This window comes from Anarhichas minor, unplaced genomic scaffold, assembly GCF_050575085.1.
Source record: "Anarhichas minor isolate MPS153535 unplaced genomic scaffold, ASM5057508v1 ptg000024l, whole genome shotgun sequence".
Classification (NCBI taxonomy): domain Eukaryota; kingdom Metazoa; phylum Chordata; class Actinopteri; order Perciformes; family Anarhichadidae; genus Anarhichas; species Anarhichas minor.
In genome coordinates, this window is record NW_027466470.1 from 5,435,766 (window position 1) to 5,453,638 (window position 17,873).

Sequence of the window (17,873 nt, forward strand, 5' to 3'; positions counted from 1 at the left end):
ATTTTAAGGCAATCCTCAATGTACAACACATGATTATTATGCCCATTAGCATCAAACTACTGCAATAATTATTATGTATAAAAACACAAACGCCTGAGCCTCTTTACTATCAAGTGAAGAAGTGAAAAAGAAAAGATGATCTTTATTAAAATATAAAACACATTGTATGCCTGCCATGTATTTTATCAAGTCTAGTCTATAGCTCCCTCTTGTGGTGCAAAATCAAATGTGTAGCTCGAACTGGAATAAAAGTGACACGAGAACAAGCAGCTGCTTCTTCATCCTGAAATGTGTATTTAAACATATGAATAAGTGTACTGCTGCTACAGTTGGAGCCACTACTTTAATTATGATGTTGACTTACTAGCGCCTTCCTCACATGTGGCAGCACTCTGTCCTCATCGGGACTCACACCAACACTTTCAGTGGACATAGTCTCTGTACTCCAGGAGCAGGTAGTTCTTAATGAAGGTGGGCAGATCCAGTTTAGGGACCACCTTGTGCACCCGGCCCTCCAGGAAGATCCTGATCTTGAAGCGTGCCAAGTGCTGCAGGGAGCGAGGGGTCCGTTCCAACGAGAAGACGGACTCATAGAACTCTTTGTGCTCCTGGTGAGACAAAATCACAGATGAGATCAGTCGATATTATTTGTCCACGTAAATACCATAAAGAAATTGAACGACACTATCTAAATATATAACATCATTTTTTTTTTCAAATCTAAAAAGATTTGTCTTGTCTTAAAACACCCACACGGGTCTAACTTCATGAATTAATTATTTAACAAACTTGCCTTAAACGCCTCCGATGACACTGACTCCACCCAGGCGTCTGTGACTTTGAGGTGACTGTAGGCGTTCAGCAGGACCTCGATGGTGCGTGGAGATCCACAGCAGTGCTTCAAAACCTGCCAAGAAACACCACAACACAGAGCACAGATTCATATAATCATCATTTAAGTTCATGAGCGAGCTTGTGACTCCATAGAACTGAAGAAATAAAGTAATTAAACACTTGTGAAATGAACAGATTGGTCTTCCCTCCAGGGGTTTAACTGGAAATTATGCAATTAGTGCTAATTAATCTCCTATTAACACTTGCCTAATTAGGAACCAGGCATTTTGTCTAGTGCACGTGGGTTCACTGATGGTTGTAGTCTGTTTCCCGCAGAGTGCAACACTTCATGTTGTGTCATGAAATGGGAATGATTTGAATGTGAAGTTGTGAAGGCTGGAATATTGCAAGGAACAATTTAGTGTTTCAAGACTCTTTCTCAAGGTGTTACATGTGCAGTATGCTAATTATGCAAAATTGATGAATAATTGGTTCATGCTTAAAATACAATATACTAGTTCAAACCAGTGTGGAATGCTTTAGCTGATATGGAATGCATCCTTTATTATTTTTTTTAACAACACGTATCTTTTGATTTCCTACCAGGGGCAGAGCTCCAGGCCACACCCGGATAGAACCGTGGTTGAGCAGAGCACGGACGATCCTCTCGGGTTGATGGGAGAGCTTGTAGCACACCACCTTCAGGATGTTGTGCATGGGCGCCTCACCGCCGTACTCCATGTCGTTAACGCAAGCTCCGTTGGCCAGCAACAGGTCCACTATGTCTGGGTTTACATTCTTACAGGCCATGTGCAAAGGCGTGCGTTTGTCCTGGTCCACGGTGTGCACGTCGGCCCCGGCCCCCAGCAGCATCTGGCACACCTTGAAGTACCGCTCGAGCTCCTGCACCTCCTGGGGTTGTGAACAGGCAGCGATCAGGGGCGTGAGACCCTCGTTGTTCCGTTTGTCCACGGCGGCTCCGTAGCGCAGGTAGAGCTCGGTGTGGTCTGGGAGGCCGTTGCTGGCTGCCACGTGTAAGGGAGTGTCACTCTCATCGAGAGTGCGACCGTTGATCGCTGCTCCATACTGCAGGAGATTCTTGGCACATCTGCAGAAAGAATTAGCAAGTTGTATTCCCACATAAACATGAGATCAGTTGTCCCCACCATTCTTACCAGATGAAGTACCCCTTCATCAACACCACACGCCACGTTCCAATGTTTTCATTTAACTTGATTTTAAACCGGATATCATTTAACATGGATATGGATATTAGTTACATTCTTACAAGGCATTATCCTGAATTTGTTGATGTCTAGGCTAGGTCTTTGTGTCACAAAGACACAAAGACACAGGAGTTGTTGTACCACTTTGAGAGGCAGAAACTCCACATTTCATGCATTTCTCCAGCACTTTTAGCTAGATCCAATTCACCACTTTCTTCTCTGTTGGCCGGCTAGCTAGTTTTGATGCACCCTGAACAGGATGCCGGTGGTGTTACAGTGAGACTACGTATCGCTTAGAAAAGTTGAATTGATCTGCAATAAATGCACTCTTGCTCAATTCAATCCACTCGGAAGTTTTGCTGCTACGGCCTGTCTTGGTCTGTCATGACCAGTAACTTAGCTGATGGTGGCTAATGTTAGCAAACTCTGGTTAGATATTGTGTTTCACTGATTATGTATAACACAGTCGTCTTCTTATTAAAGTTGAATTGTGCTCAATAAATGCGCCCTTGCTTGAGTCTGGTATGACCAGTAGCTTATGACGGCTAATGTTAGAAAAATGCTGAGTATAACTGACATTACTGAGTAAATTCACTGATTCATTGACTCTCCTCTTGTGCTTGTTACTTTTTTCTACATTTGTTCTACTTTACTCACTCAAGGGATTCGGGGCTTGTGCAAAAGTGCAGAGGCATGAAGCCCTCTTCTGTGACCGCGTTGGCGTTGGCGCCATGGATCAGCAGCAGTTTGTTGCACTCTGGCTGGCAGTTTTCACAGGACTCGTGCAAGGCGGTGGTGCCCTCCGGTGCCAGGTCTACATCGGCCCCGCGCTGCAGCAGGAGTCTCAGGCAGTCGGTGAAGCCTCGGCTAGCTGTGATGTGAAGCGGCGTGGTCAGCTCCTGCTCATAACTCAGTGACCAAAGTCCTGCCAGCAGCAGAGAGTAAAATATTAAGTCAACTTTGGCCTCAAACCAGCAGCAATTAGCAATTAGAACATACTTTTCAACATTTTCAAAGTATTAATGCTTTAATGACTTTTCTCAACACTCAAAATACTCAACAGAGTGCTGCAGGAATGAGTCAGCATTTTTGCACTCGAATTCAATGTATTTTTTGAATGGGTTTTTGGTTGGATGCCAAAAATAAAGTCTGCGGTTAACACAAGCTTAAGAGATTTTAACGTTTTGTTCTACGACATAAAATACGTCAGTAAATGTCCCGCACGTGAATTTTGAAGCTTTATCGTCTCTTAAAAAAGACGGTTGCTAACAAGTGGCTAAATGAGACAACAAAATGTCACCACACCGACTAGTCCGCCTTCACAGCCTCATTGTGTTTACTCGTGCTCAATCGACCGTGGTGTAGTTTGTTTAAAGCCCAACGTTTCACATTCACATTCCACTGGCTTCTTGACATCGAGGGAACCAGTATTGCGCTAACTTTCGGGGTTGGCCTACAAAAATACGTCATCCCTGTAGCCCTCTATAACACGGCATAAAAAAGAAAGACCATCAACTTGTTTGCATAACTTCAGCCAGTTTGATTTAACAATAAAAGCTCTGATAAACCTACTCAGGCCTCCGTAGTTAAATCTGAAGTTCTTCCATTCCTCGATGTTGCTGGTGTCATAAATGGCATCGATAAGGGACACGTACTCGTCGTCGTCCACGATGCTGAGTACCGTCCGCTCATCGCCCACATTCAGAGAGTTCCAGAACTGCAGCACACAACCCGAGGCCTTGGCCGTGGCGATGACGTCGTTGCGGTACTTCTTTGGTTTGTGCCACTTAAACGTGGGAGCTGCGTAAGCCATACTGACTGCTGACTAGATTGTTTGTTTACGTTTTAGTAGGCTGGTTTATCCTGAAGGAAATAGGCGCTTATGGTGGTTGTTTGTGCAGATGGGGCTATTTTAGGGTGGTGTTATTTGATATTTAGCTTGGCCAGTGCAGTGGCCTGGAGGCCAATGACTGGTGTGTTACATGTCACCTGCGCACTGATTCAGCTAATTCCCTGAGCTCACAGGACAATGCTCTCTTGCACTCAAGAAGATCAGGGGAAATACATTGTTTTTCAAATTTAAATGATTTTTCGTAACATCCAGTTTTGCAAAGGCCCATTATTGTTATGTGTTCATACAACATTTTAACTTGGAGTCTTGATCATTAATTTCCAGGGACTCAACAAGCCAAAACTGTCTTAAAATGTTAGTCTGTCTTCAGTGATAGGCCTCAACTGAGTCCACCTCTTGAGTTTGTTTATGTGGTGGACAAATGATGGTTTCTATAAATATTGCCTCGTGCTCTTTTCTATAAATATCACATCACTGTCTCTTTAAATACTGGCTCAGGGTGACACATGGCTTGCAGTTGCATTTTAAAGTTTTAAAAGCAGTAAATTCACTTTTTTGCACAACAACCTATAAGTAATGTCTCTCACTTTTGTTCATTTTGGATGCTGATCTCCAGGAAATAAAATAAAGCCACATAGCTGTGCAAACCATATAAATTCCTGAATTAATACATCTAATGAATGACAAATGTTGTCTCTTACCGTCCCCTGCGGCGACCCAGCGCATGTCCCCTCCCTGTGGCTCGATGATGAGGTTTGCTGTGGACCCTCGAGGAAAGAGGTGCTGCATGGCCGCCAGGTTTCCCGTGTACAGAGCGTTCTGGACAACCGCATCTTGGCAGACAGCTGGTGGCACGAAAGTGCTGGACCTCAGCGGTGCCCTCTCCCTGAGCTCCTTCTTCAGCATATAGCGATTGAAGTGATGGCTGGCCAGCTGCTTCTTGTACTTTTGTCTCTCCAGCATGTTGTCTTTATCAAGTTCGAGAGAGCGCAAGGCCGTGGACGTGAAGACAAAGCTACCTCCCGCCATGCTGCAGGTTTTACCTCTTACAGAGAGAAGAGTTTGTGTGAGTGGCAAAACTAATCTGTGATTAGATGAGGGAGGCCTGTCTCTCTGCTTCTGTTGTTGGTTCTTTCTCCCTGGCTAATGTCCACTATGTGCCTGCCGGCTGTTCACAGGTTTGGTTCACAGAGTTGTTTTGTTATTCGGTATGAGACCCTCCCTGGAGTGTGACAAGTAATGCTATTTTTATGTCTCGCATGCAGCCACTTGAGCCTCTCCTATTTGCCTCCAGCAAAGTTACAGCCATGAAGTGTCTCTGTCAGGCTGCAAGTATCTAGTGAGTTGAATAAACTCATGTTTTGTAACTACCATGCATGCTGTTTATTAGGGGGCGATAGAACATATATTGATGACATTACATAGTATCTTATTAGAATAAGCAAACAAATGGGAAACTTGCTTCCTTAACACAATATGGTAGCATTGCATTTTAAAGTTCATCCCATACTGCTTATTGCAGATATGTTTCTCCCTGTTGTGCTCTGAATGTTTCAGAGCAACAATAGTTTAAAGGGTCAAGACATTGTATTATAAATATTTCCCACTCCCAGCAAGGCTTTAAACTTAACTCAAAAAGTAATATCTGGCTTGGCTTTTGGACATCTGGGCAACTTTTAAGGTCAAATGTTGTCCTAACATTTTTCTTGCAAATGACAATGCCCTTATTGTAAACCCCTGTGAGTAAAATGTATTTTTCTGCTCAGTATTTTATTTATTTATTTCGAGAGCCTTAATGGATTTTGTGTATCCACATGGCTCCCTGCATTAGAACATTAGGCTGAATGACTGGCAACCGCTGTGTCACTCTGCCCCACGTGTAGCGTTGTGATGGCGGAGGGACGGCGCATAATTAAGCCTCTTAAACCTACTCGCTTGGCATCTGACAAACATCTCTTTTGACTGATGGACCATCATTTTCAAATGCTGGTAGAAATTATATCCAGTGGCAAAACTGGTCCCCTCCTTTAACTCTCAAGACACCAGATTTTCCGAGACTGATTAACTTTTCTATTAAAATGTGCTGTGTTGGACACACAATGTGTAAATATCGCTCATAATTCTAATGTCTGTTTACCCACCTCTGTGTTTGGAGTCCATCAAAATGCATGTAAGCTCTGTGGAAAACAAGGTCGGCACCACAGGTGAAGAAATACGGGATATTTGTGCAGAGGTGTTACCTTCTTTCCCATTTGAAAACGCCGAAGCATCGCTGCATCTCATCTATACCTTAACGACTGTTCTGCTATGGAAATCAAGGTCATTTATTTTATGTTACAGTTTGGTAATAGATGCTACATTAAACTGAAGGCGAGTAAGAGTTTCAACTTTGAAAACACACATTACCAGAGAGAGACTAGGAATATTGTTTTTGCGGCTGGAGTACATCCTTTTAAATGATATACATAATGAGTTTATAATATGCATCTGGGCTACCTCCTCTCTACTTTGATGTCTTCCAAATGGCCCGGGTGTCATCAGCAAAACATGTAGGCACTTTCCCGCCTCATTGACTCCCAAATGTATTTTAAATATCATTCCTGGTAACGCAATTATTTAAAACGCTGAACTAAACACTTACTAATGGGGAAAAAGACAGCGACTTCGATAAATTCATTTCTCAAATGGTAGGCATTCATGTTTCTTTTTTTTTCTTCTTCCTTCCTCTGTGAAGCGGAGGCAACTCTGATGACAACAAAAAACATCAGCAGTAGTAACACCCCCTGGCCTCGCAGCCCCCCGTGGACATATTAAATCTTTGGTTTCCTCACATTACGCACCAGAAGCCGTCTCTCCGAGGTTTTCTACATTGTGGTCAACCTTCCTCTCCCGAGGCGGTGAGGGGCTGGACATCAGCAACAGGCCTGATGAGAGTGAGGCACTTCATTTATGCAATCATAGGCAATTAGTTCCCTCTGATTATGTGCCTCTTAATGCTGTTTTGAGTACTGTGGCACACAGTAATACAGAAAGAGATTAAACTATAGCCCTCCCTCCACACTGAGCACTCATTTAATATACTGAGAACATAATGAAATGTACACAGTAATTACAGTAATATTAAATGCTAATGGCTTTGCAATTGGATCTGAAACAGAGTGCACCCAAAGAATTCTAAGTTTAGAGAGTGCCACCATGACATCAGAGCAATCAATTATCCATCAGGTGTTTCTTTTATTAATGAGCTGTGTGTTACTTATTGTTATTCCAGTCAGAGGAGGCCAGATCCTGTCTGGCATATGTGCAAGTCTGTGCTGGTAAGAGAGCAATTAATATGCAATTTACACATTTTATTCACACCGGGGGAGTTAAAGAGGGTCTGAAGTTTGAATTCGCTACGGTGGTCACTATGGAAACATGATGAGAGATGATGAGCATGCTTAATTGGCTAACGACATTATCTGAAGGAAAAGTGGTTGGTGCAGTTATGCCTTTGTCTGCTGATTCTGATATACATCTTGACTTGTTCTAATTTTTCCTAATAACGTATTGACTTTGGTAGTCCATACAGACACATTAACGTAGACACACACACACACACACACACACACACACACACACACACACACTTAATGCCATTAAAGCGCCTTTGATAGTCAATCACTGGTTTCCTTCCATATATATGGCTCATCAGAGTCCACAACGGGGCTTTGACAATATGCCCTGTTTGCAAATCTCCCCCAGTTCTCATCACGATGCTTGAGATGTTGGTGGAGAAACCTAAATGAATTTATAGAGCCTTGAATTGAACAGTAGCTCCAAACTATTCCGTGGAAGCGTGATTACTTTTTCTGTACTCTTTCAGCTCTGAGCCCACTACCTATACTGTATTGAATCGGTCTTTGCAGATTGCAATTGTCTCTCAACGCACTGATCACCACGCAAATAGCCCTTTGTTTCATCATGACAATTGAGAGGTTCATATTTCAACCTAATAGTCCTGTATAACTTTAACCATCTATCACAACCTCATTTCATTGCGGTTGCAGTTAATACGCGCTTCCCTGCCAAGTGGAACATTTTCTAATGATGCACTCTCACACGAAAACAAGGCAAGCCAGCCCGGGCTCTGCATCACTCACTAATGCATCCATCCATAATGTGTTTGTAGCAGTCTGCCTAAAGGAGTCAGCGATGACTACCACCAGGCATGGGCACGAGAGGGGATATGGGGAAGGGTGCAAGATACAAAACCTAAATGGCCATGATAATCATGAACAAAGTTAGTGCCATCAGAGACTGTATCACCCTCATAATAACATCTGTAGATTTTACATCATTACAAAGAATACGGGGAAACATCTAAAATGGTTATCTCAACAATAACAGTCAGCGGTGGGAGTCACATCCGAGTGCATTATCACAGTGAGCCTGGCTTTGTAGGATGTTGACAAGGGTAGCCTAATAGGTGTATGTAAAGCCTGATGTAAACACCGTCCTAATTAGAAAGACCTTTATCAGTTCCTCCATTTTATGCAGATTGGACTGGTGTAAACGCAAGTGCCATTATCCTGTAATCAAGTACTATTCAGTTGACAGTGTCGTCTTTTAAAACACTGATTAGAATGCATAACAAGGATACGATGTTGCATTATTTCCTCTGTTAGTTTATAAATATGTACATTTTTTAAAGCGATCTGAATAATGGATCTTGTCAAGGTTTGGAGAAAGACATCGGAGGTGAAAAATATATATGACAGACCATTGCTGTATTTTCAAATAAATATTACCTCATGTATTCATTGTCTTTATTGATGAGGATTACAATTGAGTCAGAGCAATGCAAGTTTTTTTTTCTGAAAACCAAAAAGTAAGTTGAAACACGACACCTGTTTTCATTTCTAGATCCCTCAAAGACTTCAAATCTAGCTAACGGTAGCACGAAAATATGCTGTGGATGTGATTTCTGTCCAGTTTTTTGTTGCTAGATACTTTCCTTTCTCAGCTTAAGAAACACAATATCCTCATTTAATGCATTAGCGCTATTTCCCTTATTATAAAAAAACTATATATTCTATACTGTTGATATTTTTCATATATTCTATACCGATGATATTTTTCTAAAAAACATTCACTTCCGGTAGCCATCTTTGTTTGGACCGTCGCCGCTTGAGAAACAAGTTTTAATAGCAAAAGGTCCTTTTGGTTTTTGTTGCAGGCGGGATATTTGTTTTGTAGCAGCTGGATAGAAACATGGAGAAGTCTAAAGTGTTTTAAACATCGGTAAACATCGGCAAACAACACTTAGAGGTTTTTGTTGTTGTTGAGGTTTGGCCTGTGTTAACGTTAGCCCTTCCTATGACATAACCATTGCTAGCTAGCTAACGTTACATGGGGCAGCTACAACATAACGTTACCCAAACATAAGCTATATATTACTGATTCAGTTAACATAGGTAACTGCTCACACACTAGCTAGCTAACGTTAGCCACTTATTTGTCTTGAGTCGATACACTTTTTCTTGACTTGTAATCAGTTGTGGTTGTAACAATTGGCTCTCAGAGCTTCTTTCCCATCACATTTAAACAACAGCTTCGTAGCTAACGTTAATAGCCTCTCAATCATTGCAGAAGTATGGAAGCCCATTCTCGTCAGCAAAAAAAATGTAAAAAGAGAAATTATGAGATATTTTAACACACCAGTCATAGAAGCAGCTCTTCATAGGTTACCCTTCATTTGACATATAAATGTATTGCGAGTACATTGAAGACTACTTTAAACGTGGTTTTACAACACATGAAATACTTCACGTTATGGGATTGTACTGAGCAAACACACCCTTGAAAGGATTTTCAGCAAGAAGTAGCTCTGGCGTAGAAAGAATCAAACTGATGTGTGGCAACCTTCATTGAACAGCAACTGGAAACATCTGGTCAGTGTCATGGTTACAGATGGATGCACCAAAAGTGTTGCCGTTTGTACTTTTTTATTTTATGCTGGTAGAAATGGGCTTCCATACCTACCACACAGTCCTCTGCTATGCTGACAGTTGTACTTTATTGTAAAACCATTAGTTGAAATAGTTTGTCAGATTGTGACAAATCCTTAGAGGGAATACTTTTTATTACCTTTGTAACAAACGTAAAAATGCTTTTATTTTCAGACTGTCAAAAAGCCCAATTGCTAGATATGATTTAGAGCACTGAGCAGATACATAGGCGTTAATATAAATAGATGCGGTATCACACGGATTCATGTGGGTTATTGTAACATTGCAGTTGATTTCACCAAATAATAGTTTGTAATGGGAACATTTATAGCTGTAATGTACAGAATGAGGTCTGCTAAGTCAAAGACACTGAGTCAAGATGTGCGATTGCTCCATCTAGTGGTTAGAACGCGGTACTGCTTCACCCTGCAAAAGGCGGGGATAAAAAAAAAAAAAAAAAAAACTCGTTTTTTCTGTGCTTATGTTTATTGGAAACAAACCAGGGCACAACATTTGAAACCCTCGTCACAACAACTTCCAGTCGCGCTGAAGTCCTCATTTGGAGCTGGTGTACTTGGTGACCGCTTTGGTTCCCTCGGACACGGCGTGTTTCGCCAGCTCCCCGGGCAGCAGCAGCCTCACTGCGGTCTGCACCTCTCTGCTGGTGATGGTGGAGCGTTTATTGTACTGGGCCAGCCGGGACGCCTCTGTGGCGATCCTCTCAAACAGGTCATTCACGAAGGAGTTCATGATGCTCATGGCTCGGCTCGAAATCCCCGTGTCCGGATGAACCTTTTGGAAGAAATTTTAAGGTAAGAAAACCGAAACATAAAAAGCACGGTGTCTTTTTTTGTGTGTTGGTCCACCCACCTGTTTCAAAACTTTATAGATGTACATCGCGTAAGTTTCTCTTCTTTTGGCCTTTCTCTTGCCCTTTTTCTCACCTGTACTCTTCCCCTTCTTTTTAGATACATCATTAGTCATTTTCTAGATGCTGTTAAATAGGCTACTAACTTTGACAATATTAAAGTACGTTCAAACGCTGTATCGAGTGCTTTAGGAATAGTTATCCCAGTTTTGTGGCTAATGTGCAGCTGTTTATGTAGCGCGCGTTAATTAGTGACTGATTTAGCTCACCTGCTTTGTTTCTGCAACGGGATACGCTCGCGTGCCATAAAGATACAAATTAACGACTACGAGAAGGAATACATATGTTGCTAAGAGGCCTTTCAAGCGTGTTAGTTTTTATTTAGGCAGTTAGGTTTTCGTACAGTAGCCTTGCACAGTAGTCATGTGAGAAATGGAGTTTTTTTCCCATTGCACATACTAGCTGTGTCCACTGGGTGGCGCACTTACACCATATTTAAGGCTGCTTGAATCTGTCATTGGAGTTGTTTACCTGTCGTAGATTCCACTGTAATCTTCCATGTAGCTAGTAGCTAACTGGGAGTGTATTTGGATGACATAACAATGTCCGGAAAACACTTTTGAGCTGCATTTTGTCGTAACATTTAGTGTTTAGGTAAGATTACTCCTGATCCACATGTAGACCTGCTCAGTTTCCAGGTAGATTAATGTACACTGAGGCTGTGCTTATTGAAATAAAATGTACGGTATTATGAGCAAGGCTGGATTAAAGCAGGCACGTGCTCACCAGGTTCATTTTGTCTGATTAAGTGTCTGCACATGTTGTGGGAATTTGCACTATAAATGTCTATTCTTGTTGCTTTCTAATCTAGTGGAGGAGTGCTGTGTTAAGTCCCTATCATTTTAATTTAGCATGTATTTACTTGCTAGATTAACTATTCTAAACTAGTCCAAACAAACTGCTAATTGGGACTAATTGCAAAGGCCATTCAGCCTTGTCCTGGTGAATGTTTTTTTGATTTCCTTCGCAAATTATAATTAAGGCATATTCTAAACATACAATCACTTTCAGATTGCAGAAAAAACAATCGGATACAGTACTATCTATATAGATATAGATATATCTATATCTATATACTGTATATATACAATAATCAATGTCTTTGGTGAGCCCTCTCTGGATAGGTTATTCTCTGGGGCCCCCTAGTGGGTCCGTCTGTCCTCTCAAAGTCCTCAGAATGTTTTCCAGTTTTAGTTGGTGCTTCTGTGGCGTCCTGTCTGTGATGATGGGGGCATTTGTTGTTGTTTAGTAATGCTGTGTTCACATCCCTAAGCCTGTGTTTGATCCCGGACACTGTTGTGTGCAGAACATCTCGGCAAATCTCTGATTTTCATGCTGATAATTGGGCTAAAAATATTTCTTACTCCAGGCATGTGTTTTCTTTATCAGATCCTTGTTGTGTTGTTCAGGATGAATAGTTTAACATCCTATTGTCCCTCAGTCTGTGATTGTTCTAGTCACGCAGTGTAACATATTTTAGGCAGTGTATTTGAGGACTAATTATATCGAGATTTAATTTAAAACCTGTCGGCTTCTACTGACTTTAAACACAAACACTGTGTTTGCCTTAAAGCATTTTACTCCCCATATCCCACAATGTTATTGTATATTTCAGATTTCAGTTGATCATCCTTCCTATTTTAATAAGTAGATATTTCTTAACACTGACAACAGTTGAAGTAGGAGCCAATAACACACATCACACATCTTGTCTGCTGTGTGTGTGTGTGTGTGTATACTATATGATCTAGCTCCTGTATCACAGATGTTTCATCTTTTTGATTGATGAGACTCAAGGTACTTAAAGGAACTGAACACCAATAATTCCCTTTGTCGTTCAAACACGTCTCTCTAAATGGTAGAGCACTTCATCGTGCTCTTTCTCTACTGTCATACCAGAGCTTGGGACAGTCGTATTGGCTTTAGTCAAGCTCCCGAGCTTCCACTCAATGTTGAGATGCATCCGTGATTAATCTCAGATAAATAGGGAATAGAAAGCTGCTGCAACCCCACTCTCCATCAAGGAGGCTATTTCGTTTTCTATAGAGTGTGAAGTAAATTAACAGCAGTGTTTAGAGAGTTTTAGGCAGTTGGAGCTTTGCAGTAACCACTTCATCACGGAGACGTTTTGGGGTTTTAAATAGGTCCGGATTCAATACGGAAAACCTTTAGCAAGTCAGAGTTATTTACTTAAAGTTTCACAAAACACGATGTGAAGAGATCATTTATATCTGCCAAGTAGTAGCACACACAGAAACAACTGTGCTCACAAGAAGACAAACTTCTAGGCAGCTGTGTTTTAAGCATTTTCAATCGAGTAGAGACACGTCCTTATTTTTTGTCTTCAACATGAAATACATTTGCTGTAAAACTTCACCGACCCTCTGGTGTTTCTATTCACAAGTAAAGTAAATGAGTAAAATATCTGCTTTTATTTCTCTTTTTTTTGTCAGAACGTAGAACATTTGGGTCGATGAACGACACATTAGTGTTACAATTTGAGTTTGTATTTGCCATTCTTGTATCTCGGGTCTTGGACTGTTTCTCCTCCTCTCAGTTTTGTCCTTCACATCACACGGCAGATATTTGAGCAGTAGATTACATGCGAATAGGCCCCTTGTCTCACACAGCATTTATGCGAGGTCATTTGCAGCAATAACATTGAATAGCAGCCATCGGTTTACTGTATTGTGAAGGCTGTCTTTTTCTCTTTTGTCAGGCAGATATCTGCGGGTTTGTTCATTCATCTGTGAAGAGAAGATGGGGGGGGGGGGGGGGGGAGAGACATAGGTGTGTGAGTGTGTGTGTGCACGTCTGACAGTCACAGAAAAAGAAAAGTGTTGGCCGTTTATCAACATAACATATTGCCAAAGGTTACGATTTTCTGCAGGGTTAGTAGCTTAATAAAACAAAGCTTAGCTCGATGCCTGCAGTGATTACTCTGTAGTGGCCAAATGCACATGTTGTTTCACAATCTTTTATTCAAATATACCGGTTTGTGTTTCTGTGAACATACCCGCACTCCAGCAAATGTTAGAGCTTCATCATTTTGCCCCCCCCCCCCCGTTGGAACCCTTAAGGATAACGCAGCGTTTAGTTTATCTTAGCAATAAAATAAATGTCTGTGGTACAGATGGAACAAAGGTCAGCAACATTATTTCCAAATGCAACTAGTCTGCCACTGCAAACAAAAGATATTTCTACTATGGGCTGTCCACATCTAAACTATAGGCTGGGATAGTATTAAAGGATCACACTTCAGTCTCATTTGTAGTTCAGGTAATGTTTTGGCTCCTCCGTGCTGGCTCTGCTCTGTTGGGTGCAGTGTTGCATCTCTGCTGCTCCTTCCTTAACTTCTTGATGTATGTGCTCTTAAACGCCGACTGCTTTACTGCAGAGTTCACTTCCAAACAGGGTGATCTGTCCTCCGAGCTGCTTGCCAAATCTGCATAACTTGGGCATCACAAAGAATGACTTACTGAAATTGATCCTTTTAGCTTTACGTCGTGTCAGGGAGGGTTTGCTTGTCTTAGGATTTCCTGCTGAACTGTAGTAATTAGAATAACACAGAATCTAGTCAATTCTCAGATATCCTGGTCTCAGCTAGCGTTCCATACAGTAGCTTTTGATTCCATTTGATCATTCCTGGCAGTGCTAAACATTTTAATGTGCATTATCCCAGATAAAGCTGTTCTGGATTAATATATGAATCACACTAAACATGGAACTGTAAATGAAAAGTTGTAGCATTTACACAAAGTATGATCAAATATATAGGGCAAAGGATGCACGTAGATTATAGTTAAGAGCCACATTGTATTTAGTGCTGTATCAGGACTCAGGAGTGTCTATATAGCGTATTTTTTTTCAGTTTTTCCCAATAAAAAGAGAGCTTAATGCGGCTGCATGTGCCCCCCTAAGGGAAAAGTGCTGCACCCAGCTCCTTTTCTTTTCCAGAGCGCTCCGACTTTTTTTTTTGTGCGACCGCTCCGAGCACTTCCAGTTGAAATCTTTGAACTTTTCAGTCCCCAGCGCCCTGCTATCGCTTTTCTGCCAGAGAAAAACACTGTGGACGCTCGGCTTTAGGTCGGCACACACATATCAGACATTACTGTGAATCACTCCTCGCTCTGCATTAGGGGTCAACGAGTCTATGAATAGTGTTGCATCTTAATATTTGGTTGCTTTTACAAACATACCTGGACGAGTTAACATGCAGTTTTGACATTGTGTCTGTTATGAAGAAACAGACCGGCCTTTATAAGCCAGAGGTGTTTTAGGCCTGGAATCTTTCAGAACATTAGTTGATAGTTTAAAGTCAAATTCAAAGGCAAAAAAGAGAGTGCAGCGCCATAAATATTTCCCCTCCTTATTAATATTCCCTGCATTATGCTGTGCCTTCTACCATCCACTTGAAAGCCAATTACTGTTGAAAAGTCCACTACTTTCATCCTGCAATCTGCAACAACAGGCATGCCTGCTAGTGTGAATTTGGGATTAAAGTTTGCTAATCTGTACACAGGACAACGTCACCCAAGTGTTAAGAGAAAATAAATAAATACAGCCTGCCGTGAAGAGTGCTTCCCTTCTATCTCTGAATATGGAAAGATGCAGATTTATGCTACAACGATGACAACAATCACCATTCTGATATTGAATATTCATCAATATATGAGGAAATGTTAACAAGACAATTTTTGTTTTTTTATCACAATATATATGTGTTTTTTAGATCATAGTTCAGATGCTATGAAACCATGTATGTAATATCACTTCAGTCTCAGGGTTTCCTGTTTTTCTATTCTAAACGGTGAGGTTCAGCTCTGACAGGACACTTAATATCATGGACACAATAGTTGAGGTTCCAGTCAACCCACTGCACGTCCACCGCGCTCCACTAATTGGTCCGGTACTTGGCGCTGGTCCCTTAGACACTGTTACTGCTGTTAGTTTGCTAACGGCTTGAGCTTATATGTGTGTGTTTATAATTCTCACTGTGGAGCTCAGTAGTATCTGTAAAGTACCGCAACCATTCAGCCGATTCCATACTTGGCCTGTGTTTCAGGCAGTGATTCAGTATCTTTAGTCTGTCATTGCTTTGTCAACCTTGACTTACGTTGCTCTGTTTGAGAATGAAGAGATATTAAAACTCAGTCAAGGTGTCACATGTTATGTAGACACAGCATCATCCATCACTGTTTTTTTAGCACATTAATCGTTATCGGTAATGACTGTGAATACAAAGCAGTGCTGCTTAGCTAGTACAGGAGGGAATTATAGCCTTAAGTCAAGCGTCAAATTCAAACATCTTAATACAGTCGATGGCATTTTGACAATAAATAGCATTGATTATTGAGGTGTCATCAATGCTGTTTTGATTTTAGCTTGTACTGCTGTTGGTGGGGGAGAAGCAAACAAAAGGCTTCTGTCTTGTAGTTGTGAAATTGCAATATGTCCGACGTTGTTTTGGTAGACTTATTCTAAGTCGTTCCCCGTCCTGTGAAAAGACTCCATCACTTCAGGCTCCATGTTGCATTTCCTTCTGGAGCATTTCCTTTAAAAACAAATTGCATCTGGACTGTGACAATGTAGGGTTGATGTTGCATTTCTCAAAAGTTTCCAGATGAAATGTTTTTTTCGCAGCTTCATCTGAATTGCATACCTCTGTAGTGTTGTGGGTAACAGTTGCTATGGTCACTGTGCGTTGTTACCAGGGCAGAATATTGATTTAATCCTCGAGGGCTGCGGTCACATCCTCGGCAGCTCACCTTTTGTTATGATAATAAGACATCCCCGGGTGGCCAGTGAGTGATAATCTCGTTCGGTCCGAGGAGAAATTAAAGGGTTTCTTTACAACGGTGTGGGGAAATAAATATCAACCAAAGTCAAAATCACCAACTTCATCACTGGTCAACCTTTAAACTCTCATGTCGTCACACACGGCGGACCGTATCGCTGGACTGCTGCAGCCTGACTGTGAAATGCTTTTGGCGTTAGTCCACCGCTTGGAACTACAAAGAAAAATGGAAATATGTAACCCACGCTGTCACAAGAGAAGACAATACAGAAAGGTCTTTTTATCCGATTTTTAATGAATTATACGTCATAAGGAAGAAAATATTCAACCAGCAGGTTTCGGCCGTATATTTGCCTGCTTTACTTGTTTGCATTGTTATGAAAAGGTTAAAATGAGGACATTTTACGTGTATATGCAATAAACGTGCAACCTGTAGCATTGTTGTATGCGAGCAAGTATGTTGGAGCAGATTGGAGAATAATAACACGGTGAAGGTGCCGTCCGGATTGAGAGACTTCCCCTGTGAGCACAGACATGCAGGCAAAGCAGCCATTCAGCAGTGGGATGGATCCTGACTACTAAAGAGGATGAGGGAGAGAGAGGAAGACTGAGAGAGAGAGAGAGCGGGAGAGAGAGAGAGAGCAAGAAATGGGGGAGTGGTGGAGAGAGAGAGAGAGAGAGGAAGCGAAAAAGAGAGTGAAAGGCTCCACACGGCAGAATATAAATCTGTATGTTTGCAGGACTAAAGCTGGAGGTGTCGGAGCGCCTTTAGTGGTAATGCCGGTGGGGGGGTGGCCATAAAGCATCAAGAGATGGTTTTTTCCTCCTTGTTAACTGAGGATCTTTTGCAAATAAGGAAGTGGAACCCGCAGGAGCTGCGAACGCCGGTTGTCAAGCACATTGGTGTGCTGGTCGGAAGGTCTCTGACCCCCTTCGATTTTTAATTTTTGGGGGAGAAAAGAGGAGCCAAAAAAAAAAGCCACGAGAGGAAGGTGGCAGCGAGGGGACCAGTGAGCCATTTCTCTCTTTATTACTTCCATTCACAAAACCATCGCATCCCATTATCACAGCGATGTAGAGGCATTCTCTCCGGTTAGAGGAGGAAGGGTCCCATTGACTGCTGAGGCTTATTAGCACCTCTCTCCAAACGCTAGACCTTTTCATTGCAGCCCCTCATCTCCCGCCTCTATCCTCTAACGTCTCCTATGTTCTTCTCTTTCTCCTTGTCCTTTTGTGTTCTTGTCCC

At 41.8% G+C, this 17,873-nt stretch overlaps 2 protein-coding genes across 2 annotated transcripts; both read right to left on the bottom strand.

Moving 5' to 3' along the window:
• Window positions 1–422: 422 nt before the first annotated feature.
• On the bottom strand, window positions 423–4,941 carry asb10 (ankyrin repeat and SOCS box containing 10). Its single transcript, XM_076097162.1, has 5 exons — window positions 4,614–4,941; window positions 2,718–2,985; window positions 1,438–1,942; window positions 794–907; window positions 423–608 (listed from the first exon to the last, which is right to left on the bottom strand). The coding sequence occupies exons 1-5, from the start codon at window positions 4,939–4,941 to the stop codon at window positions 423–425; spliced, it is 1,401 nt and encodes a 466-aa protein (XP_075953277.1).
• Window positions 4,942–10,013: 5,072 nt separating this feature from the next.
• On the bottom strand, window positions 10,014–10,886 carry h2bk1 (H2B.K variant histone 1). Its single transcript, XM_076098048.1, has 2 exons — window positions 10,773–10,886; window positions 10,014–10,694 (listed from the first exon to the last, which is right to left on the bottom strand). The coding sequence occupies exons 1-2, from the start codon at window positions 10,884–10,886 to the stop codon at window positions 10,458–10,460; spliced, it is 351 nt and encodes a 116-aa protein (XP_075954163.1). The 3' UTR covers window positions 10,014–10,457.
• Window positions 10,887–17,873: the final 6,987 nt, after the last annotated feature.